At 32.4% G+C, this 22,062-nt stretch overlaps 1 protein-coding gene across 1 annotated transcript; it reads right to left on the bottom strand.

Moving 5' to 3' along the window:
• Positions 1–13,389: 13,389 nt before the first annotated feature.
• Positions 13,390–21,813, bottom strand: LOC129894347 (MADS-box protein EJ2). The gene is made up of 8 exons (XM_055970001.1): positions 21,448–21,813; positions 19,792–19,870; positions 17,770–17,831; positions 17,531–17,630; positions 16,051–16,092; positions 15,906–15,947; positions 14,263–14,408; positions 13,390–13,734 (listed from the first exon to the last, which is right to left on the bottom strand). The coding sequence occupies exons 1-8, from the start codon at positions 21,630–21,632 to the stop codon at positions 13,650–13,652; spliced, it is 741 nt and encodes a 246-aa protein (XP_055825976.1). The 5' UTR covers positions 21,633–21,813; the 3' UTR covers positions 13,390–13,649.
• Between the last annotated feature and the right edge of the window lie 249 nt (positions 21,814–22,062).

Here is a 22,062-nt window from a genome sequence, read left to right as displayed (position 1 = left end):
CCAGAAGTGCCTTGTCTTGCCTTGAGCGGCTAACTCCATAAGTCGCTTTGCCTCTGGATCATGCTGCAGACCATCCTTGATTGCATCCTGGATGTCACAATGTGCTGTCGTGATGGCCGCTAGTTCGAACTTCCTGCTAAGAGCATCGGCCACAACATTGCCTTTGCCCGGCTTGTACTCCAGCTCGTAGTCAAATTCGGCCAAGAAGTCTTGCCACCTAGCTTGCTTCGGGGTGAGTTTCTTCTGTGATTGGAAGTAGCTAGTGGCCACGTTGTCGGTCTTGACTAAGAACTTGGAGCCAAGTAAGTAGTGTCTCCACGTGCGTAGGCAATGGACGATGGCTATCATCTCCTTCTCCTGCACGGTGTACCTCCGTTCTGTCTCGTTTAGCTTGCGGCTCTCGAAGGCGATAGGGTGCCTCTCTTGCATCAATACTCCTCCAATGGCATAGTCAGAGGCATCCGTATGCACTTCGAATGTCTTGGAGAAGTCAGGCAACGCTAGGACCGGCTCCTCTGTCACGGCAGCCTTGAGGTCTTCAAAGGCCTCCTTGCACTCCTCGCTCCAAACCCACGGCTTATTCTTCTTCAATAGCTCAGTAAGTGGAGCGGCTTTAGCGGAGTAGGCGCTTATGAACCTGCGGTAATAGTTAGCAAGTCCAAGAAAAGATCTAAGTTCGGTTACCTTTGTGGGCGCCTCCCACTCTTTGATGGCCCGAACTTTTGCTTCGTCCATCCGTAGCTCTCCCTGGCTGATAACATGTCCCAAGAAGTGCACTTCAGGTTGGGCGAACTCGCACTTCTCGCGCTTGATGAAAAGCTCATTCTCGCGCAAGACTTGGAATACTTTCTTTAGATGCTCCACGTGCTCCTCCAAGGTGTTACTATAAATGACTATGTCATCCAAGTAGACTACCACGAACTGATCCAGGTAGGGGTGGAAGATCTTATTCATTAGAGTGCAAAAGGTGGCGGGTGCGTTGGTTAGGCCGAAGGGCATCACCAACCACTCGTAAGCTCCATACCTCGTTACACATGTGGTCTTCGGTTCGTCTCCCTCTGCTATGCGTACCTGGTAGTAGCCTTTCCTTAAATCCACCTTGGTGAAGTACTTGGCCTGTCCAAGTCTATCAAACAAGTCGGCAATGAGCGGGATGGGATACTTGTTCTTCACGGTCACCTTATTGAGCGCCTGATAGTCTATGCATAGGCGCAACGAGCCATCCTTCTTCTTTTGAAATAACACCGGCGCGCCATAAGGTGCCTTGGATTGACGGATATGACCGGCCTCGAGGAGCTCCTTCAACTGCTTCCTCAGCTCCTCTAACTCGGGTGGAGCCATGCGGTATGGTGGGTATGCGGGCGGCCTTGCTCCTGGCTCCAACTCGATCCTGTGGTCTACCTCGCGCCTTGGAGGTAGGTGTCTTGGCAACTCTTCGGGCATCACGTCTTTGTTTTCTTCAAGCACCTTCTCTATGCAAGGTGGCAACGTCTCCTTAGCACTATTGCATTCATCCAAGCTCGCAATGGTGGCTACAAACGTCGGCTCCCCCTTCTTTAGGCCCTTCACAAGCTGCATGGCCGACAGGTGGGCTTGTCCTTCCTTCTTTGGCATCTTGACTAGAGGTACCATGCAGGGTCCCTCTCGCTCCATCACCAAGAGTTGTTGGAGATAGGGATCGATCATCGTGTGGTACCGTTGGAAGAACTCCTGTCCAAGGATGATATCAAAGATATCTAAGGGGGCGACAGTGAAGTTTGTCTTACCTTGCCACTTGCCCAGCGTGATGTCCACTCCATGAGCGACTCCGCACACGGGAGTCAATGGTGCGTTGACCGTCTTCAGGCGGGTGTTGCTTGGCCCATAACTTAGCCCCAACCTTGCTGCCGCCGTCTTGGTCATGATGTTGGCTTCTGCTCCAGAATCCACCATGACACGAGCTGGTCGTCCGTTGATGGATATGTCAACATACTGGGCAGAATAATCCCCCGCCTTCTCAGCTTGCTTCGCGATGGCTCCACATAGCCCGATCATGCCTAGCTGAGTCGTGTCCGAACCCTGCCCTTGGTCCACTTCCTTATCCTTTCGCTCCCGCAGTATGGCACCAAGGTTCTTCATCTCCGGACACCTAGCATAGCCGTGAGGACCTCCACATATGTAGCAGCCGCTGCTCTTCGTGGTCCGCTCCTTTCTCTCGGCGTAGCCCTGTCGCCCGAACCTCCTGCCGTCGGACTTGTTGGAATCATGGCTCTTGGGTGGAGGATGTTGCTCTTTGCCTTTGCCACGATCTCCCCCACCTTTGGCATGACTACTCCTTATTTCTTTGCCCTTGCCTCTGTCATGCCTGTCATGCTTAAAGTCCGTCAAGGCTTCGGCTTGGGTGATGGCCTCATCGATGGTGCTGACTTGACGGCGCTCCAACTCCGTCTTGGCCCAACTCTGCAGCCCATCCATGAAGTGGAAGAGCATATCTTCATCTGTAAGGTTGGGGATTTGAAGCGTAAGGGTAGTGAACTCTTTCACATAGGCCCGTATGCTACCCATATGCTTCAGCTCCCGGAACTTGCGTTTGGCCTCATAGATGACATTATTGGGGAAGAAGGCCTTCTTGAACTCGTCCCGGAACTGCTCCCAGGTGTTGATGGTGCATAGACCCTTCCCGATTTCGGAATCCTTGCGCTTCCACCACAACATGGCCATCTCCGAGAGGTATAGCACGGCCGTGTTGATCCTCGTCTCATCGCTCTTCACTTTGTTACACTTGAAGTAATTCTCCAAGTGCCAAAGGAAGTTCTCCACCTCTTGTGCATCACGGGCACCTTTGAACATTGGTGGCTTGGGAGCCTCAATCTTGGCCTCCCGGTCCGCACTGGACGTCATGCATCTCCCAGCATCTATGTCTCCTTTGAGTACTGCCATCTCGGCCTTCATGGTCTCCATCGTGCTTAGCGCGTCCATGAGCCGACACTCCAAGGAAGTGATTACCTCCTTCATCTCGTACTCGGCAGCCTTGCGCACCTCCAACTCCTTCCGAATGTTGTCGTTCTCCTCAAGGGCGAACTCCTCTAGAGACTTGAACTTGCCGTCGACCTTGTTCAAGCGCTTGCCTAATATCTCCACTGTTTGCCGGGCAGCATCCACCCTTGCAATCCACTACATGCCGGGTGTGACGTCCACGGGCTCCTCTCCTCGCTCATCGTCACTCACCTCAGTGGCCGAGGGTGAGTAGGATGTTAGGGCCTCGCTTGGTGTAGGCTCCAGCGGCACCTCCTCATTTCTCTTAGAGTTTTTCTTTCCCTTGCGGTGCTTCCTTCCAACATCTTGCTTGACGTTGGTGGCGGTAGTGGCATTGATGTCTCTCTCACTTGCCATATCCCTTAGTAGAACCTCGCTCTGATACCACGTTGTCACGGACTTAGACGTCTACTAAGACTTCCGTGCGGCACTTGACAACTTACTCACGAATCTTTCACGATCTTACAAGCTCAAGTAAGCCTTTATGACTAGATCGCTAAGGGAACGCTAGATTATAAGAAGACAAGAGAGCTTTTATGAAGAAGGCTTTTGTATTGCTTTGGAAGAATGCTTGTTTTCTTGATGGTTTGCTACAAATGAATGCCCCCTCTATTTATACTACTCCTAAGGGGCTCAAGTGTAAATAAAAATTGCTATACAAGTCCCTCCATATTTACAAAGAAGTCCCTCTCTAGAATTCTCTACACACTCTAGAGAATTCTAAGTCTTTCAAGACTTCTCTACAAGTTTCTATAGGGATCTAGAGTCTTCCACTAACCTCTCCAAGACTCTAGATTCTTCTACCTTCTTCAAGATCAAGTGGCGGGTCATAACATTAAGGACACCTTTAGCACTGCGTATGCTTCATAGCCTCACAGGGCAAACTCATGTAATTTTTTTCAAGGACCTCACATAATTAATAGTAGTAATTAAACAACTTTTATATAATATTTAATGTAAAAATTTGTTTGCACTCTTAGCATATAACCCCCTCCATCCAAGGGCGGATAGGGGGGGGGGATGGGCACCATTATATTATTGTATATATAATTTTTTTTTTTTTATGTATATACAGTAGATGGTGAACCTTTATCGGCTAATTCATGTATAAAATTCGTTATATTTTGAACCCTTTCCACTGCTCCATTCATATGTATTTTTCCATATTTGACATAAAAAATAAAAAAATAATTATTTATTTATTTTTTAACAAATAATAATCTTACTATACGACTCCTAATTATTATAAGTCATTTCAATATTGCGAAATGAATAGTACCTAAATTATAAGGATAAAATATATCTATTATGATAAATTATCTCTTAATTTTTAAATAAAATAATATTTATATTTAATATAAAAATAAATAAAAATGAACGGAAAGAATAATAAGTTGGAATTGCAATCAAGTATGGAAAGAGCAGGTAAGCCAGAACAAAATATGGAAAGTTGTAACGTTTCTGCTTAAATTCAAGGCCCCCCACCGGCGGGCTTAACCACATATATATTTTAGAGATAAAATATTAAAAACAACAACAACAACAACAACAACCCAGTGAAATCCCACATCGTGGGGTCTGGGAGGGTAGAGTGTACGCAGATCTGACTCCTATCAATGTAGGACGGCTGTTTCCGATAGACCCTCGGCTCAATAAAAGCATAGAAAAAGGTCAGACAAGAATATTAGAGTAAATAAGTAGATGACGAAAACGGTCCAAACAATAGTATAATCAAAGCACAAAAATAGTAGATATTATTATTGGATAATAACATAAATACCATAAATAACATACAACAGAATGCAAGAAATGATAGTGCGTTAATACGCCTACGAGATAAAATATTAAAAACACATCTAAATAAATTTTTTAAAAATTTTATATTTAAATTATTGTGAAGGTGAGTTTTATACTTAAACTATCCCTTATTAGTTTGAGAAACACACATCTCTCTTTTATTTCACTCTCATGTGTGCTACACTCTCTTTCATTTAAGAAAAAATCGTCACATCACATAGACAAAATATCCCATCTTGATAAAAATTAAATAAAATATTAAAATAAGTTAAAATTAAAGATTAAAGTATTACTATCCACCATTCAAAAAAAATTATAAAATAAAATATAAAATATTTTTATCACCCCACTCCACCACTTTTTCTCACCATACTCCTACCCCCACCCCACCCCCCACACAATATTTTTGTTTTATTTTTATTTTTAAAATAATTTCTTTTATAAATTTTTTTTAAAAAATTCTTATTTCATCTACCCACCCCATCAAATAATAATTTAGATATTTTTTTAATTTTTTTAAAAAATCGTTTTACCCCGCCCCACCTAACTCTCCGCTTTCAAATTTTTTCTCGTTTTGTGTTAGATACATACACATGATTTTAATAAAATATTTTTTACTTGCCGCAAGATTTTTTCTTAAAATAAAATATTTATTTTTCTGTTATATTTGGTACGCACGTAAAAAAAATATTTTCTAATGAACATATCCAAAATAAAACGAAAAAAATGAAAAAAAATAATAAGTAAATTAAGAACGAAGGATCAGATGAAATGAGTATAATTTTAAAAAATTAAAAATAATACCATTTTTTTGCAAGGAGTAGGGGAGGGGTGAAGTATGAATTTTTTCAAAATATTTTATACAAGAAATTTAAAACAAATAAAAGGACGGGGTTGTCGGGTGGGGGTGAGTAGTGGAGTGAGTGAGAAAAATATTTTTAACTTATTTTTAAAAAATAATATTTTTGGGGGGATAGAAATACTTTAGTTTTAACTTTTAACTAATATTAGTATTTTATTTAATTTTTGTCAATATAGAATATTTTATTCATGTGGCAAGATTTTTTAAAAAAATAGAGAGAGTAGAGAGAGTGTATTACATACACCATTGAGGTGTGTTTTTCAAACTAATAACTGACAGTTTAAGTATGAAACTCATACTTCTAATAGTTTAGGTATGAAACTAAAAAAAATGGACAATTTAGATGTGTTTTTTGACACTTATCTACATATTTTATTGAAATACCAAATTAAAAAAAATAAACTTGAATTTTAGATGCATTATTAACTTAATTTTATTAATTATATTTTAAAAGTTTAAATTTGATCACTATTATTTTATATAATTATTTAATATTAAAATTAGTACCAAAAAAATACTAATTTTTTCTTAATTTGCTAAATGAAATAATTTACTTTTAATATATAGAGGTAAAGTAAAACAAAGAGTATATAATATGATATAAAGTATGATTTGTACGTGTAACTATTGGCGTGCTAATTATAATTTGATCAATTTTAGTTGTTCCCTCGAAATTGCTCCACATACTTAAGGTGTTGTTTGGTCAAAATTATTCTTAAATATATTTGGAAAAAAATTTGACAAATAGCGTTCGATCATATAATTTGTCATTACTTAATAAATATATTTGACAAATATCATAAGTTCTCAAATATTAGAAAAAATAATATATTTGGGTCAAGTTCTAGTATTTGGATTTTTTAAAAAATTTTAAGTTACCCAAACTTTTATATTTTATAAAAACATTCTATCATTTATACTTTTGGACTAAATTTCAATCCTAGTTTGTTGTACAAACTTTATACAGTTATATATATTTTATACAATTTTTATCAGAGCTTGCGCTCCGAAGTCACTTCCAATTACAAATAATAATAATAGTTTTTGGTATACAAATCAATAGTATTTTTCTTTTGATTTCTTCCTCTTTTTCAGATTCATATTAGTGTCTGATTTAATCTCATCGATTGCTGCTATCGAATCGGTTGAAAGAGTATTTTGATGCCACTTAAGAGAAGTATAGGGAAGATACGTCCATATACCGAATCATTGCAATTGATGTTCGATCTAAAAGTGAAGGAAAAGATCTTCAAAAAGTGGACTTTTATGATCATATAAAGAATCAAACTTATTTAAACTCAATTAAGGAAATAAATCAAGAAAATACAAAAAGAGGGTAGTAATTTGTATGACTTTTCTCTTCTATTTTTTCGTATTTCCTCCATTTTCTTTTTGTCATGTCTTTTTACGGAACATATTCATTAAAAAATCGAATACAAACTTATAAGTATTTTTTTCGGAAAAGGGCCAAAATTAACCCTGAACTTTGAAAAATAGTTTATTCATGCCCTTCGTTATACTTTAAGGTCAATTATACCCTTACTTTTATATTTTGGGCCAAATATGCCCTTGAGTATAACGGAGTGCCACGTGTCGGTCTCTCAGTGACCAACTTATTTCCCCTTTTAAATCTGTTTTTTTTTTTTAAATCTGTTTTTAAAATCTATTTTTTTATCTGTTTTTTAAATCTATTTTTTTATCTGTTTTTAAATCTGTTTTTTTAAATCTTTTCTGTTTTTTTATTTGTTTTAAAATCTTTTTTTAAAATCTATTTTTTTAAAATCTGTTTTTTTAATCTTTTTTTTTAAAATCTGTTTTTTTTATATGTTTTGTAAATCTATTAATTAATCACATGCCTCAAAATAATAGGCTTCTTCTACGGGTAAAGTATTAAACTTTAACTAAAACTAAAAAACTGAATATTCTACTTAATTAATTTTAAAAACATATAAAAAAAACAGATTTAAAAAGAAGATTTACAAACAGATTTAAAAAACAGATTAAAAAAATAGATTTAAAAAACAATTTTTAAAAAAAAATAAAAAAAAACAAATTTAAAAGGGAAATAAGTTGGCCACTGAGAGACTGACACGTGACACTCCATTATACTAAAGGTCATATTTGGCCCAAAATATAACGGTAAGGATATAATTGACCTTAAAGTATAACGAAGGGCATGAATAAACTATTTTTCAAAGTTCAGAGGTAATTTTGACCCTTTTCCATATTTTTTTAATAATTTTTAAAACTTACAAGCATAAATCATTTTAAAAAAATAAAAACAAAAATTTCTACCAAAATTTATGAAAAAATACATAGAGCCCGTTTGGATTGGCTTTAAGTTGGTCAAAACCAACTTAAAGCCCCTTTTCAGCTTTTGGACGTGTTTGCCTAATGCTAACTTTAAGCCAGAAAGTTCTTAAAGTCAGTCAAAAATGAAAAGTTAGGATTCCTAACTTTTTTTTTTCTAAGTGCTTAAAGTCATTTTCTTTGACCATGGAAATTACTTTTATATCCCTTATATTTTAACTAAATTCCCAAACTACCCTTTTTATTCTTTTAACCCTAAAATTCACGTAATTTTCCTCATTTAAGTATTTTTATCCAAACACTCAACTGCTTATTTATAAAAATAACTTTCAGCACTTTAAAGTTCTAAAAACACTTTATATATAAAAGTTACTTTTTTTAAGCCCATCCAAACGGGCTCATAGTAAAACTTCATCAAAAATAATTTGTTAAAAATATTTAAAAATTTATCATCAAACAAATTATTTAAAAATGTATCATCAAACGGTGGCTTAAATTACTAAATATTATATTCATCAATTTACTGGACATTTCATGAAAGGTAATATAGATATATTATATTTGTACTTTAACTAAACAGGACCACAAAAGTGAATAATATAGCATGCGAGAAACTAATGAAGAAGAAATAATAGGCTGAAATTGTTATATTTGTCTTTTTCACAGATAGACTTCGACGACAAAATAGGCAGCTAATATCATAACAATTCACGTCTGTTATTTCACCAAAATAGAATCCAAACATACCTTACACTACTCAATACTAAATGCCAATTTTTTTTGGCCTTTTTCAAGGATTTATTTTATATTTATTAGTTCGAATTATTAAATGAGCAAAAATAAATAAATAAGAACTCCTAAGATGAAATAAAAAAGAACTTGTCTCGGGTAAAAGATATTAATCCATAGGTGCTCAAATAATTTATATTAGTAATTTATTATTCTCTCATAATTAAAAGAAATTTTTTAATAAAAGCACAATTATCTAACTTACATTTCAAAATACAGTTCGAAACTTACATTATGAATTCATAGCTCAAAGCACAATTTACTATACAATAATATACAAAATTTTCATATATATATTTACAAAAATATTAAATATTTGATACAAAATATTATAGACTCAATATACAATATTATAAAAAAATATAAAATATATTATATGCTTATATCAATAATATATAATTTTATATAATGCTATTATACAAATTTAAATTTCATCAAATTTCGCGGATTGATTTCTTTCAAAGGGAATAAATTAGGGTATTTTACTTAAATCTTATAATGAAAAAATCTAATTACAATTTATCCCAATTTTTTTGGTAATTACCCGAATTTCCTCTTTTTTTCAAATTTCTGATACATACGAATGACGCTGATACATCGCGATTTGATACATAAGTCCTTTTCATGATACATCGTTAGTTGATACAAACCAAACATTGTAATATCAATAAAATTTATGAATCAGCTTATAACTCCTAATATATCATGAACACAACAAAAATAAGTTTTACTGATACATTTTGTGTTTGGTTTGTATCAACTAGCGATGTATCATGAAAATGACTTATGTATCAAATAGCGATGTATCAACATCATTCCTATGTATCAGAAAATGAATTTTTGAAATTTTTATAAATAGTAAAGAATAATTAAAAATATAAAAATATAAGATGTGTAATTTAATAATTTTTCCAATAAATTAACCCCCTTCACTATACATTTGGTTTATATTATCCCAACAAAAAAAAATCGTTTATAAAGAAAATATAGTAATAGAATTCTGACACATCAAAAGTGGTAACATAAATATTACTCCTATTTAATATCAACAACTATTTAATTTAAATTCACACACGTGGAGGTGGAGGTGCACCCTTGCCTTGTTTGTGTTATTATATGCAAGTTAAAATAAGTTATGATTATAATAACCAGCAAATACACCAAAAGGGAAAGAAGAAAATAGGAAAAGAACAATTGTAATGTAAATAACTCAATAATATTGTCCCCATTCAAATGGGAAAGAACTTATTTTACTACGCAACATAGTAAATAAGAAAATATAAAGCCAGTTACATATTTGGTCGATCATCTAAAATATAAACATCATATAACATAACAATATATATAACATAAACATCATATAATATAATAATATATATATATTTACCAATTATTATTTTATGAGCAGATGTACGATGTGAAAAGTACAAGTATATAAAGAGAATATAATAATAATATATTTAGTAAAATTTTATTAAATGAGATTTGAAGAAAGTAAAATATATGCCGATTTTATTTTTATTTTACCAGAATATAGATTATTTTTTTTTGAAAAATCTAGTGCATCAAAGTGTTGGGGTTATTTAGATACCACAGGACAGATAGAAGGATAAGTAGACAGTAAACAGTAATAGCAGTATTCATTTGAAGGGCTTTCACGTGGGCTGGGCCCTTTAGAATTTGGCTTTATATGCAAGTTGCGCTAATGGGCCCTTTCTCTTTTAAGTAGTCATTAATTTTGACAAGTTTACTTTGTTTGGCCGAATCAAGTAAGAATGAGAGCCATGTAAAGGTTGTCTAAACTTTGGCAGCTATAATTAAGCCATGAGATTTTTTATTTTTTTATATATATAAAAAAATTATTTTTTATTATTTTTTTATACCCAAAATCTTTTTTTTCACCTTTTCACTTTCATTATATTTTATTTTTTAAAATTTACACAATATTTATTTTTTATAAAAGTAACCCCATATAAATTATATTTCATTTTTTTAAAAAAGAGAGTACTATTTATTAAAAAAAATAATAACCAAACTCAACTCTAACTTCAAAAAAATTAAGTAAAGTGAAAATAATATTTATAATAATATGTAGTCGATCGTACATGGGATCTAATCTATGGCATTATGTGACTATCTATTTTTAGATATTACTCTTCTAAAGAAAATTTAATTGTATGTTTTGATTGATTTTGCTGGTTTTTAGAAATTGAAAGATATAAATCATATTTTAAAAAAACATTCAAATTATAATATTCTTTGCAAAAAGTATGATCAAACAAAACTACAATTTCAACTTTGAAAATTTCAAATAAAGTAAATATTTTTTTATTTCCATGATCAAATTTCCACTAATTATTCTTCACTTCTCCTCATCCCGCCATTTGCTCTTTTTTTTTTCTTTCTATTCCCTTCTATCGATTTTACTTTTTGGCCTTGCTAAAAATTAACAATTTAAATGGAGTAGTTATTATTTTAAAAAATCAAAATATATTTAATAATGATCTTCCACTTTTACCCTTACTCATTAAAGGTGGAGAGAAATTAACGTGGTAAAAAAATAGATATTAAATATAGACTAATAAATAAATAAAAATGATTTAGTCAAATTATTGTTTTAGTTAAGTTTTTCTTAAGAAATATGAAAAAATAACAAGTAAAATGAATCAAATAAAATAAATATCTTGAATATTTTTTTAAATATATTATTATTATTGTTATTTGATACGTGTTCATATATGATGATGATCAAGAAGAAAGAATCTTACATCATGTGTATAGGAGGGGCTAGTGTTATGACCCGCCACTTGATCTTGAAGAAGGAGGAAGAACCTAGAGTCTTGGAGAGGTTTATAGAAGACTCTAGATTCTTGTAGAATATGGTAGAGAAGTTTTGGAGACATAGAGTTCTCTAGAATTCTCTGTGTAGATAATTCTAGAGTAGGGACTTCTTTGTAAATATAGAAAGACTTGTATAACAATTTTTATTTATACTTAAGCCTCTTAAAAATAATATAAATAGAGGGGACATTCATTTGTAACAAACCATACAGAAATCAAGCATTCTTCCTAAGAAGAATTTTTTTGTTTTTTCAAAGAATTTGCGAATACTTCTTATATATATGTCAATTCTATTTTAAGTTCAGTATGAAATTAAATTATTTTTTTAACATAAAAATTATCTTAATTTAACCATCTCACTCTTCTTTTTTTTTTTTTGGTACTATTTTTTTCAATGGATGAAGTTAGGGTGTATACTATATATTTCTTTTAGGATGCTCGAGAACAGCTTCCCGATCCTTTACTCTAAGGATTTAAAAATAATGGATTTATATTTTCTACGAAAATGATTTGGAAAATTCAAGACTAAAATAGTACTATTTTACTAGCAACAACATAATAAAGATAGGTAGTCATTACTCAATATAAATTGATCTAATATTTGCTCGGCACTAATTAGGAGGCAACTCCTCTACTCCTCAATTATGAGTTTTAAAGATATTTTCATTGTAAGTCTTTACCAATGGAAAAATCACACTTTTCAATTATAAAGTAATTAGATTGTTTAGTGGACCTAAACTAAAGTAGAAGAGAAAACTTGAAAGACACACTAAAACTGTAAATTCATGGAACCTTACATATTCTTATTATGCCTCCATTGATGCCTTCACTAAGTAGATTGCAATTGAATTAGATTCTAACATAATCTCATTGGAATTATTCTTTACCTAGTTAATGTACTAGGAATAAAATAATGGTCTTCTTTAAATTTTTATGATTTGTCCATGGCATTAACTTATTGATCTTTCTGTTTTCAATTTATGTGATACTTTTTTTTTATTTTAAATTATTTCAAATAACATATACATTTCTTATTTAAAAATAATTTATATTAGTGTAATATACGTAGAGCTCGTTTAATACGAGGGATGGAATAAACAATGATGTCTCATGGATTGGGATGGAATTAGTTATTCTGCCTTCTATCTGGGAGATGGGATAGCTAATTCTATCATTTTAGTACATATCCTATGAGATTGTTATTCCTAATTCCACCAACCAATCCCAAAATAATGCAATCGTATATCTCATCTCAAAATAGTTGGATTGCAATTTTGCATACCAAATAAGTCCTAAGATTTATTTTAAATCAGATATTTCAAAAATCTTTCATTTTTGATAAAAATTTATATGCTCAATCGAACAACATCACATAAATTAGAGTGCCCTTTCAAAAATATACAAAATTGGGATAGAGGGGTAGATCAAGTATATATTTTGCTAGTCTTTCTTGACTAGTTAAATCAGTCAATTAAAGGGGAAAAGAATTCTACATACGTACCTCATGGTTAACCTTTTCACTTGTCCAATTTTATGTATTTTTGAAAACCTTGCTGACGTCAATCCCAAATTGTCAATAAATAACAAAAAAGACACAACTAAGGAGACTTTTTATGAAAGGCTTTCATTTTTTTCTCTTCCATAGAAATTGGATTCATCATAATTCACAACATCGCTCATTTGAATCCTGTAATATATTATAGATATGCACATTCGAATGTAATAATAACGACAGTAGAGTACAAGATGTTAATATATAGTAGAAGATAAGCATATGATTCAAAAATACAACAATTTCATTTAATTACACATTAAGATACAGGCAGAAATGCATAGTCAGGAGGGTTCAAATGTTAAAGTAGCAACTTATGCATACATTACATTTATTGTCCTCGATTGATCAATCGCCGCGATAATTCTTCAAGAGAGTTTCTAAATACAATTTGCAACAAAACAAAAAGGATAATACATGCAAATACATTATTACTGTATATTGGTTGAACCAAACATGGACCAGCTTCTTCGAATTATCAAATTAAAGCATCCATCCATGAATAAATCCATTCATATTGTGTGCAGATGCTGCTGCATTCACCTCATCCGCATTAACAGGATTGTACCTAAAAAAAATTAACCAGAAAAACAATCAAATTTAATAATAATAACAACATGAGAATTGTATAAACAAACCTAATTTTTAATCTCATATTATGTGAATGCAGGTCCTTAATGAGCCAAATTGGATATCCTACACTTTGCTCTAGGAAATTAGGAACTACTTTTGTTAAAAATAATCTGATCTGTAATAATAATGATCTAATTAACTCTGAAATTTTAACTATTTCGATATAGCGCGACTCCTTATGATAAGTAATTTTTATCATCTTATAAAAAAAAATTATGTAATGTTGGCCATTTTTTTTTAAATATATAACAGTTGTATCTGAATCAACTTGTATGTACTATCCATCAACTTATCAAGTAAGAGATATGGTAACTCACATTAGTACATGTACCAAATATTTTTGTCAGGGCATTAAGAGTGTTTCCCACATTATTATCTATATTAGACCACACCGTGTTGAACATTAATTTATTAATCGAAATAAAAGTAAAAAGTCGAAATTATTTTTAATAATAATAATTACCCAAATTGTGGAGAAGAAGAATGCAATCCAAGAGGCTGATAGAAACCCTCTGTGTTTGGGAGACGACTTTGTTGATGCATGGCTTGATGATCAGCTCCATCTTCCCAACACAATCGAACTGGAAATCCAGATGCACTTTCTTCTAGCTGAAAAAACACGACACCAATTTATATATATACAACAACAACCTAGTGAAATTCCATAACGTGGGGTATGGGGAGGGTAAAGTGTACGCAGACCTTACTCCTACCGAGGTAGGACGTCTGTTTCCGAAAGACCCTCAGCTCAGTAAAAGCATAAAAAAGATCAGATAAGGATAATAAATTCAAAGCGATATTGGAAAGCAAATAACGGAAGCAACACAGATAAAATAGAGCAATCAAAGTACATAAAGTAATAGATAATAACAGAAATCAGACCACAAGAAATTATGGTGCGCTAATGCGCCTACTAATAAGGAAGAATAACGAGACTATGAACTAGCCTTCTACCCTAATGTGGGTTCTCTACACCCTCCTATCTAAAGTCATGTCCTCGGTAAGTTGTAACTGCGCCATGTCCTGTCTAATCACCTCTCCCCAATATTTCTTCGGCCTACCCCTACCTCTTCTGAAATCATCCATGGCCAACCTCTCACACCTCCGCACTGGGGCATCTGTGTCTCTCCTCTTCACGTGCCCAAACCATCTAAGTCGCATTTCCCGCATCTTGTCTTCCACCGAGGCCACTCCTACCTTGTCCCGAATAACCTCATTTTTAATCATGTCGCTCCTGGTATGCTTACACATCCATCTCAACATTCTCATCTCGGCAACTTTCATCTTTTGGACGTGAGACACCTTAACTGACCAACACTCCGCCCCATATAACATAGTCGGTCTAACCACCACTTTGTAGAACTTGCCCTTAAGTTGCGGTGGCACCTTTTGTCACATAGCACACCAGAAGCGAGCCTCTATTTCATCCACCCTGCCCCTATACGATGTATGACATCATCGTCAATCTTTCCACTGCCTTGCATGATAGACCCAAGGTACTTGAAACTACTTTTCTTTTGGATGGCCTGGTCACCAAGCCTAACTTCCGTGCCAACTTCCTGAGGTGTCTCACTGAACTTGCACTCCAAGTACTCTGTTTTTGGCCTACTCAGCATAAACCCTTTAGACTCCAAGGTATGTCTCCAATCCTCCAACTTAGCGTTAACTCCGCTACGAGTCTCATCGATCAAGACTATGTCGACCGCGAAAAGCATACACCATGGTACCTCACCTTGAATTTATCGCGTCGATCCATCCATCACCAAGGCAAATAAAAACAGACTAAGAGCTGATCCTTGATGCAACCCCATCATAACTGGAAAGTGCTCTGAGTCCCCTCCGACTGTCCTTACCCTGGTTTTGGCACCCTCATACATGTCTTTGATCACCCTAATGTATGTCACAGGTACACCTTTAGCCTCTAAACATCTCCATAATATCTCTCGTGGCACTTTATTGTAGGCAACCAATTTATATATATACTGTCAGTATAAAAAAAAATTACGTTATCAAGTTACCTTAAGTGTCTTAATTTATGAGATTTGTAATTTTAAAAATAAGACAAGGTAATTACTACGGCCGGTAAAAATTAGATAGTTATTATACCTTTCTGCGGAGTAATCTATTAGATTCTGCCAGCATTTGCTCCTGCAAATTAAAATTCATGCAAAATTTGAAATAGATCAATTTCTAGCGCATAATTGCTCCTTTTATTTGTAATTGGAAATAAAATGAATTCCATAATGAGTACCTTTTGTTGAAGATCTGCAAGCTGATCCAGCATGAATTGTGTCTGCAAATCAAAGAGCAAAAAAAACAATGATGTTGGATAGAGCTGGCAAAATGACTTTAAAGAAAAAGAGGTAAAAGTAAAAACACACCTAAATTAACTTTCTTATTTTTAGTGTCATACTTAAACTATTAGGAGTGTGAGAAACACACTTAAACTATCACTCATTAGTTTGAGAAACACACCTCAATAATGACTAGTACAAATGTGTGTACACACACATACTCAGGCAGTCAGGCGTGTCTGGCTCAAAATTTCCGTCAATGTGGCTTTTTTTTTTTTGCTTACACATTTTTTTTGATGTACGTATCAAAATCACATCTAAACTATCCATTATTCTTGAGTTTCATACCTAAACAATTGGGAGTATGAGAAACACACCTAAACTATCACTCATTAGTTTGAGAAACACATCTCAATGTTAACTGGACCTTGAATTTTCATCCACTACATGGCTTTTTTTGCTGACACGATTTAAATATATATATATATATATGTGTGTGTATATTCTTGATTACTTGAGGTGTGTTTCTCAAACTCATGGTGATAATTTAGATCTGTTTCTCACACTCTAAATAGTTTGGGTCTGAAACTCAAAAAAGGGCATAGGTGTGTTTCTCATACAATCCATCCCACTAAATAATTTAGGTGTGTTTTTCATACAGTCCATCCCATTAAATAAAGATTGATTAATTGATCATTTAAAAGTAAACAAATATGAATATTATTCATGTTATCTACTGAAAAATAGATATTCATGCTTTTTGAGAGTCTAAGCTTATTTTGGCTATTAGCTTGTGTTTTTACTTAATTATTTCTAAAACCGTGAATAATATGAATATTCATATTATCTGTCGTTTAACTCATTTTTTCTAAATTAAGTATAGAAATATCGAATGTTATATATATTTTTGTTAAAACTGTTTTGACTCGCTCATATCCTATTTGACCTGTTTGCTTGGTTCTCTTAATAAGACCTAGGTTATTTATTCACCTTCATAAATTAGGATCTTAGTATAATTAGTTTATAAACTAAATGACTGGTGTAAGCAAAGACAAGATAGTTTAATTGGCAATCTACCCACAATTGCAACGATCATTGATAGCAGTTAACATATCTTATTATTAAGATTTAATCTTTTACATTTTAAGTGAATTACTTCTAAATCTTTTTGAAGTGATCTGATAGTGTTAAACCAAGGGGATACTAACAATACTTCAAACTCAAACAAAAAGAAAGGTATTTTAAGTTTTTGTGATTAAAATGTGGGATCAATTAGATAACCTATTGGGCTAGAAATTAAGGTAATTTTATAGCATTTAATAAATAATTAGAATCATTCATACAAAGATCAAAATCACCATTTCCAAACTGTATAACACTGTGTTTAATAGTGAAAATAATTAACCACTGGGGTATTAATTAGATTAAATAATTTACCTTCCTTGACCTGATTTGCTTTAAGGACGACTCTAATTGATTCTCAAGCTGCTCGAGGTCCTTCGTGCTTAATGTCCCCAAATCTTCCCCAAGAAAGTTCCTGTGTAATTTTCATAAAACGTACCAATTATGGACTATATTATATAAAGGATTTAAGTTAATTATACATCGAAATATGTTGATCAAAGTTCATATACTATGATTCTCGAAAATATATATTGATAGTGAACAAAACTTACCTCTGAGATCGTTGGAGGAGCTCAACTCTAGCTTTTAGCCTCAGATACTCGTGGTAGTTATTCTGTAAGAAAATAATGACGTTTTAAGGGTCTGTTGAGATAACAAAATGAAAAATGCGGACAAGTTAGGAAGACCACTTGTGACTTGAGCCATTTACCAATTGCGACATTTACAATATAACAACAATGGCAGCAACTAACATTAATATATATATATATATAATAATAATAATAATAACAACTATCACAACAACAACAAAGAAAATCAGTATTACTTTTAATTCGGCTGTCCATTAAAAATTAAAATCCAAATAAATCTTTTATATTTTGTTTTTTTATAATAGAAAAGTTACTCCATAACTATTGATATTGATAAAATGCAAAATCTTTTTTCAGTTCAAATTATTGAAAATTAAGAAGCTATCAATTTTAACCATTGAAATGAAGAACCTACGACATAGATTTGATCCAATTAGATTAAGCACGCGTGGGTCAACTTAGTGGTTAAAATGAAAAGTTTTTTATTTTTTAAAAGGTTTTCTTAAAAACATTTCACTTCATATACATATTTATCAGAAAGATCACCTGAATCATAATTTTATAGATGAAATGACAATATAAAATAAAGAAAGGTAATTTTTTAAAAAAATAATGATTATTAATTGAGTGACAGTTTGAGAAGTCTAACTAAAAGAATCATTGGTTTCAAGATTTTAGGATGTTTTGAAATGAAAAAAAGGGTGTCATTTAAATGAGAAGCAAGAAGTATATACAGCAGTCAATAAATGAACAAGTGTTTGTAGTGTGATGGATAGGATCCTTCCGTCTTAATTAAATATCTTGAATTCAAGTTTTTGACATGATTTTTTTCCTCAGAGAGCAATTCCCCCCCTTAAAATAGACCTTCAATTGCATATATATATATAACAACAACAACAACAACCCCCCAGTGAAATCCCACATCGTGGGGTCTGGGGAGAGTAAAGTGTACGCAGACCTGACTCCTACCAATGTAGGACGGCTGTTTCCGAAAGACCCTCGGCTCAAAAGAAGCATAGAAAAAAAGGTCAGACAAGAATATTAAAAGTAGGAAAGTAGATAACGGAAGCGTTCCAAACAATAGTATAATCATGAAAGAATGAACAGATGAAAATATTAGTCAGGCCCCAATTGGATATCAGGTGAGGAAAAAAAAACCATTTCCAATAAGCAGGATGAAAGCAAATTTGAGTGAACATGCTTCAAAAACTTAAAATTACCTTTTGCTAAATAAAATAATTAAATACAAAATTAACAATGTTTCAACCAGACAACTTCACAAAAATATAAAACACTTTTTAGAAATAACTTTATTTTCCTATAAAGAAGAACTTATCAAGATATGAAATATGATTATATAAGTTAATGACAAGGAAGACACTACTAAACAGATAATTAATATCTTGTCCAAAACTTTTATGTTCCTACAGAGTTGGAACCTGTTTGGCCACTGATATTTTTCGCATTTTTCTTAAAATATTATTTCAGAAAATACTTGGACATAAAATTGTTATAATTTTTTTGGAATTTAAGTTGAATCCAAAATTTTCCGGAATTCAAAAAACTCGAAAGAATTGTTTTCACATTTTTTTACTTCAAATCAATTATAAATATTCAAAAACGACTTTAATCAATATACATAGTCAAACGCAACTCCAATTTCAAAATGCTATTCTTTCCAAATTTCAAAAAAAATTCTGTCACTAACTGGCCAAATAATATTATCATAGCTAAGATAAATAGTTCAAAGAGTAGACGAATACTTAATTATTCGCTTCATTTTAATTTGTTTGTTAGGTTTTGATTTGATATAGAGTTTAAAAAGTAAAGAAGTCGTTTGAACCTTTTGATCTTAAACTAGAGATTTGTGGAATGCACATAAATATATTTAAAATCTTCTGATTTTAAACAAGGTAGTGAAAAGTACGTTAAAATTAAAGAGATACCAAAAGTAAGACAAACAAATAGAAACCCGGAAAGAACCTGAGTATCAGTAGCTGATTGGTTGGCTTCCAAAGTAGCATAGTTGCAACGTTGGTACTTTTCAATTAATTTCACCATGCTGCAACAACAAAATGAAACATCTGTTAATTTCATGTGACTCTATAACAATTAAATAATTTCTTCTTTAATTTGGAACATTTTGCAATGTAAGGCTATTGAACCAAAAGTTGTCATTATTATGAAGAAAAACTTCAAAGTTCTCTGGAAGGTCAATTTAAATTATATTAAGCATAATCGTCTAATTACCACAAAAAAAGAGGCTCTTTCTATTATCAATTAACAAACAGAAATCAGTGCTAAACAAAATCCCACTTTTTAATTGGTGAAACAAAAGATATAGTTCACTCGTGCACAAAATTGTTTTTTGTTTGTAATATAAGATTGGGTCAAATAGAGATACATGTGTTCTTGGAAGATATTGAAAAAAATGATTTTGAGGCTAGATAGTTAATGAAGGTTCATAATTAAGGGTCTGGATTAATTAAGTATTAACTCATGTTATTTAAATTTATTGGCTTACGAAATAGTATTAAACATATATAACAAAAAATGCAATCTTTTTAATCAAAATATTTTTTACATAACATAATTGAGCCGAGGATCTATTGAAATCTGTCTTTCTACCATCACAAGATTGGTATATATTATATACCACTGTTCTCATATCCATTTATAAGATTACACTAAATTTGTTGTTGGTTTAAGTAGTAAAATTACCAATATATATGGACTCCGGTTCACAAATGTTGACAATGATCTGGTGGAAATACTCCTTTGATTATTAAATTAATACATATATTTTTATATTAGTAATCAGTATTAATTATTTTTACAAAAAAGTTTAAAAACTTTGGCTGCTTATTGGAAACCATCATAAACAGCCTTTGGTCATTCTTCTTGGGAATCAAAGACCAAAAGTAGCAGTTTTATTGCCACTGTCAAACATGACACCTTGTCTGCAAATCAAATCTTAACAGTAAAAAAATGTAACGCGTAAAATTCATAATTAGGTTTTCAGAATTTTGGCGTTTTAATTCTCAATAATTTGAGATGAAATCACTCAATTAACTTATCTAAAAAAGTTATTTTTTGTATCTGAAAAAAAATTAATATAAAAAAATATAAATTCTAAGATAATAACTATTAGTTGAGTAATCCTCAATAGTTTCATTCAAAAGTATGAACGAAAAATTATTGGTTATAGAACTCATAAAAAAATCTATCTGCAAATCATAAAAAAACCTCCACATACGGGATTTTTTTTTTAAAAAAATATATTAAAAGGAAAAAAATAATCAATTTTTTTTTTCATTTGCACAAAAGTTCTAAAACAATTATAACAATTAGATCTTTCAAAAATCAAATCTTTTAGATTATATTATATAGAGAGAGAAGAGAAAGAGGGAGAATTGATGTTATATGTATGTAGTAAAAATACGGTACATATATCATTCAATTCATATTAAGACAACTCAGATCTTGCATTATAATTGAAGTGAGAGAGATAAAAACAAAGTTTGATAACCAAATTTAATGAAAGTAGTTAATAGATAATTAAGGGTTTGGGTAAAGGAGGAGTTAGGTAAAAATAAGGAGACATCTTAGTTGTAAATAAAATAAAATAAAATAAAATACCTTGAAGTGCTGCAGAATTCATAGAGTTTACCCCTATTAGAGAAGATGATAAGGGCAACTTCAGCATCACATAAAACAGAAAGTTCATAAGCTTTCTTGAGAAGTCCATTTCTTCTCTTAGCAAAAGTGACTTGTCTGTTTATTTTGTTCTCTATTCTCTTCAGTTCAACTCTTCCCCTTCCCATTTTTCTATCTTTCTTCAATTTTTGCAAGAGATATATAAAAAGGGATTATTGGATACAACCTCAACTACTTTTGGATAACAAAAGAGGGTACAAATTATTATATTAAATGAAAGAGAGAGACTTGAAAATATGGAAACCCTGGGATTCTCTCTATCTTTGGTACCTTTCCATTTACACCCCTACCCCTTCCTCCTCTCACTAAAAACCAAAAAGTTAAAATGGAAAATAAAATAACAAAAGGAATCAGGTTGTTGAATTGTATTAAGCTGTCCAAAAAAGTCATTTACATGTTTTAATTTTATGTGCGACTTAATACCTCTTAACCAGCTTGTTCGCACTAAACTTCCCTCTTATGTATCGAATTTTTAGTACATACATCCATCAAATCAGAGATCAAAGTAGGAGTTCGAGAAAATGAAAAGTACCATAC

This window comes from Solanum dulcamara, chromosome 7 (assembly GCF_947179165.1).
Source record: "Solanum dulcamara chromosome 7, daSolDulc1.2, whole genome shotgun sequence".
NCBI lineage: Eukaryota > Viridiplantae > Streptophyta > Magnoliopsida > Solanales > Solanaceae > Solanum > Solanum dulcamara.
This window is presented reverse-complemented; position numbering and strand designations above follow the sequence as displayed.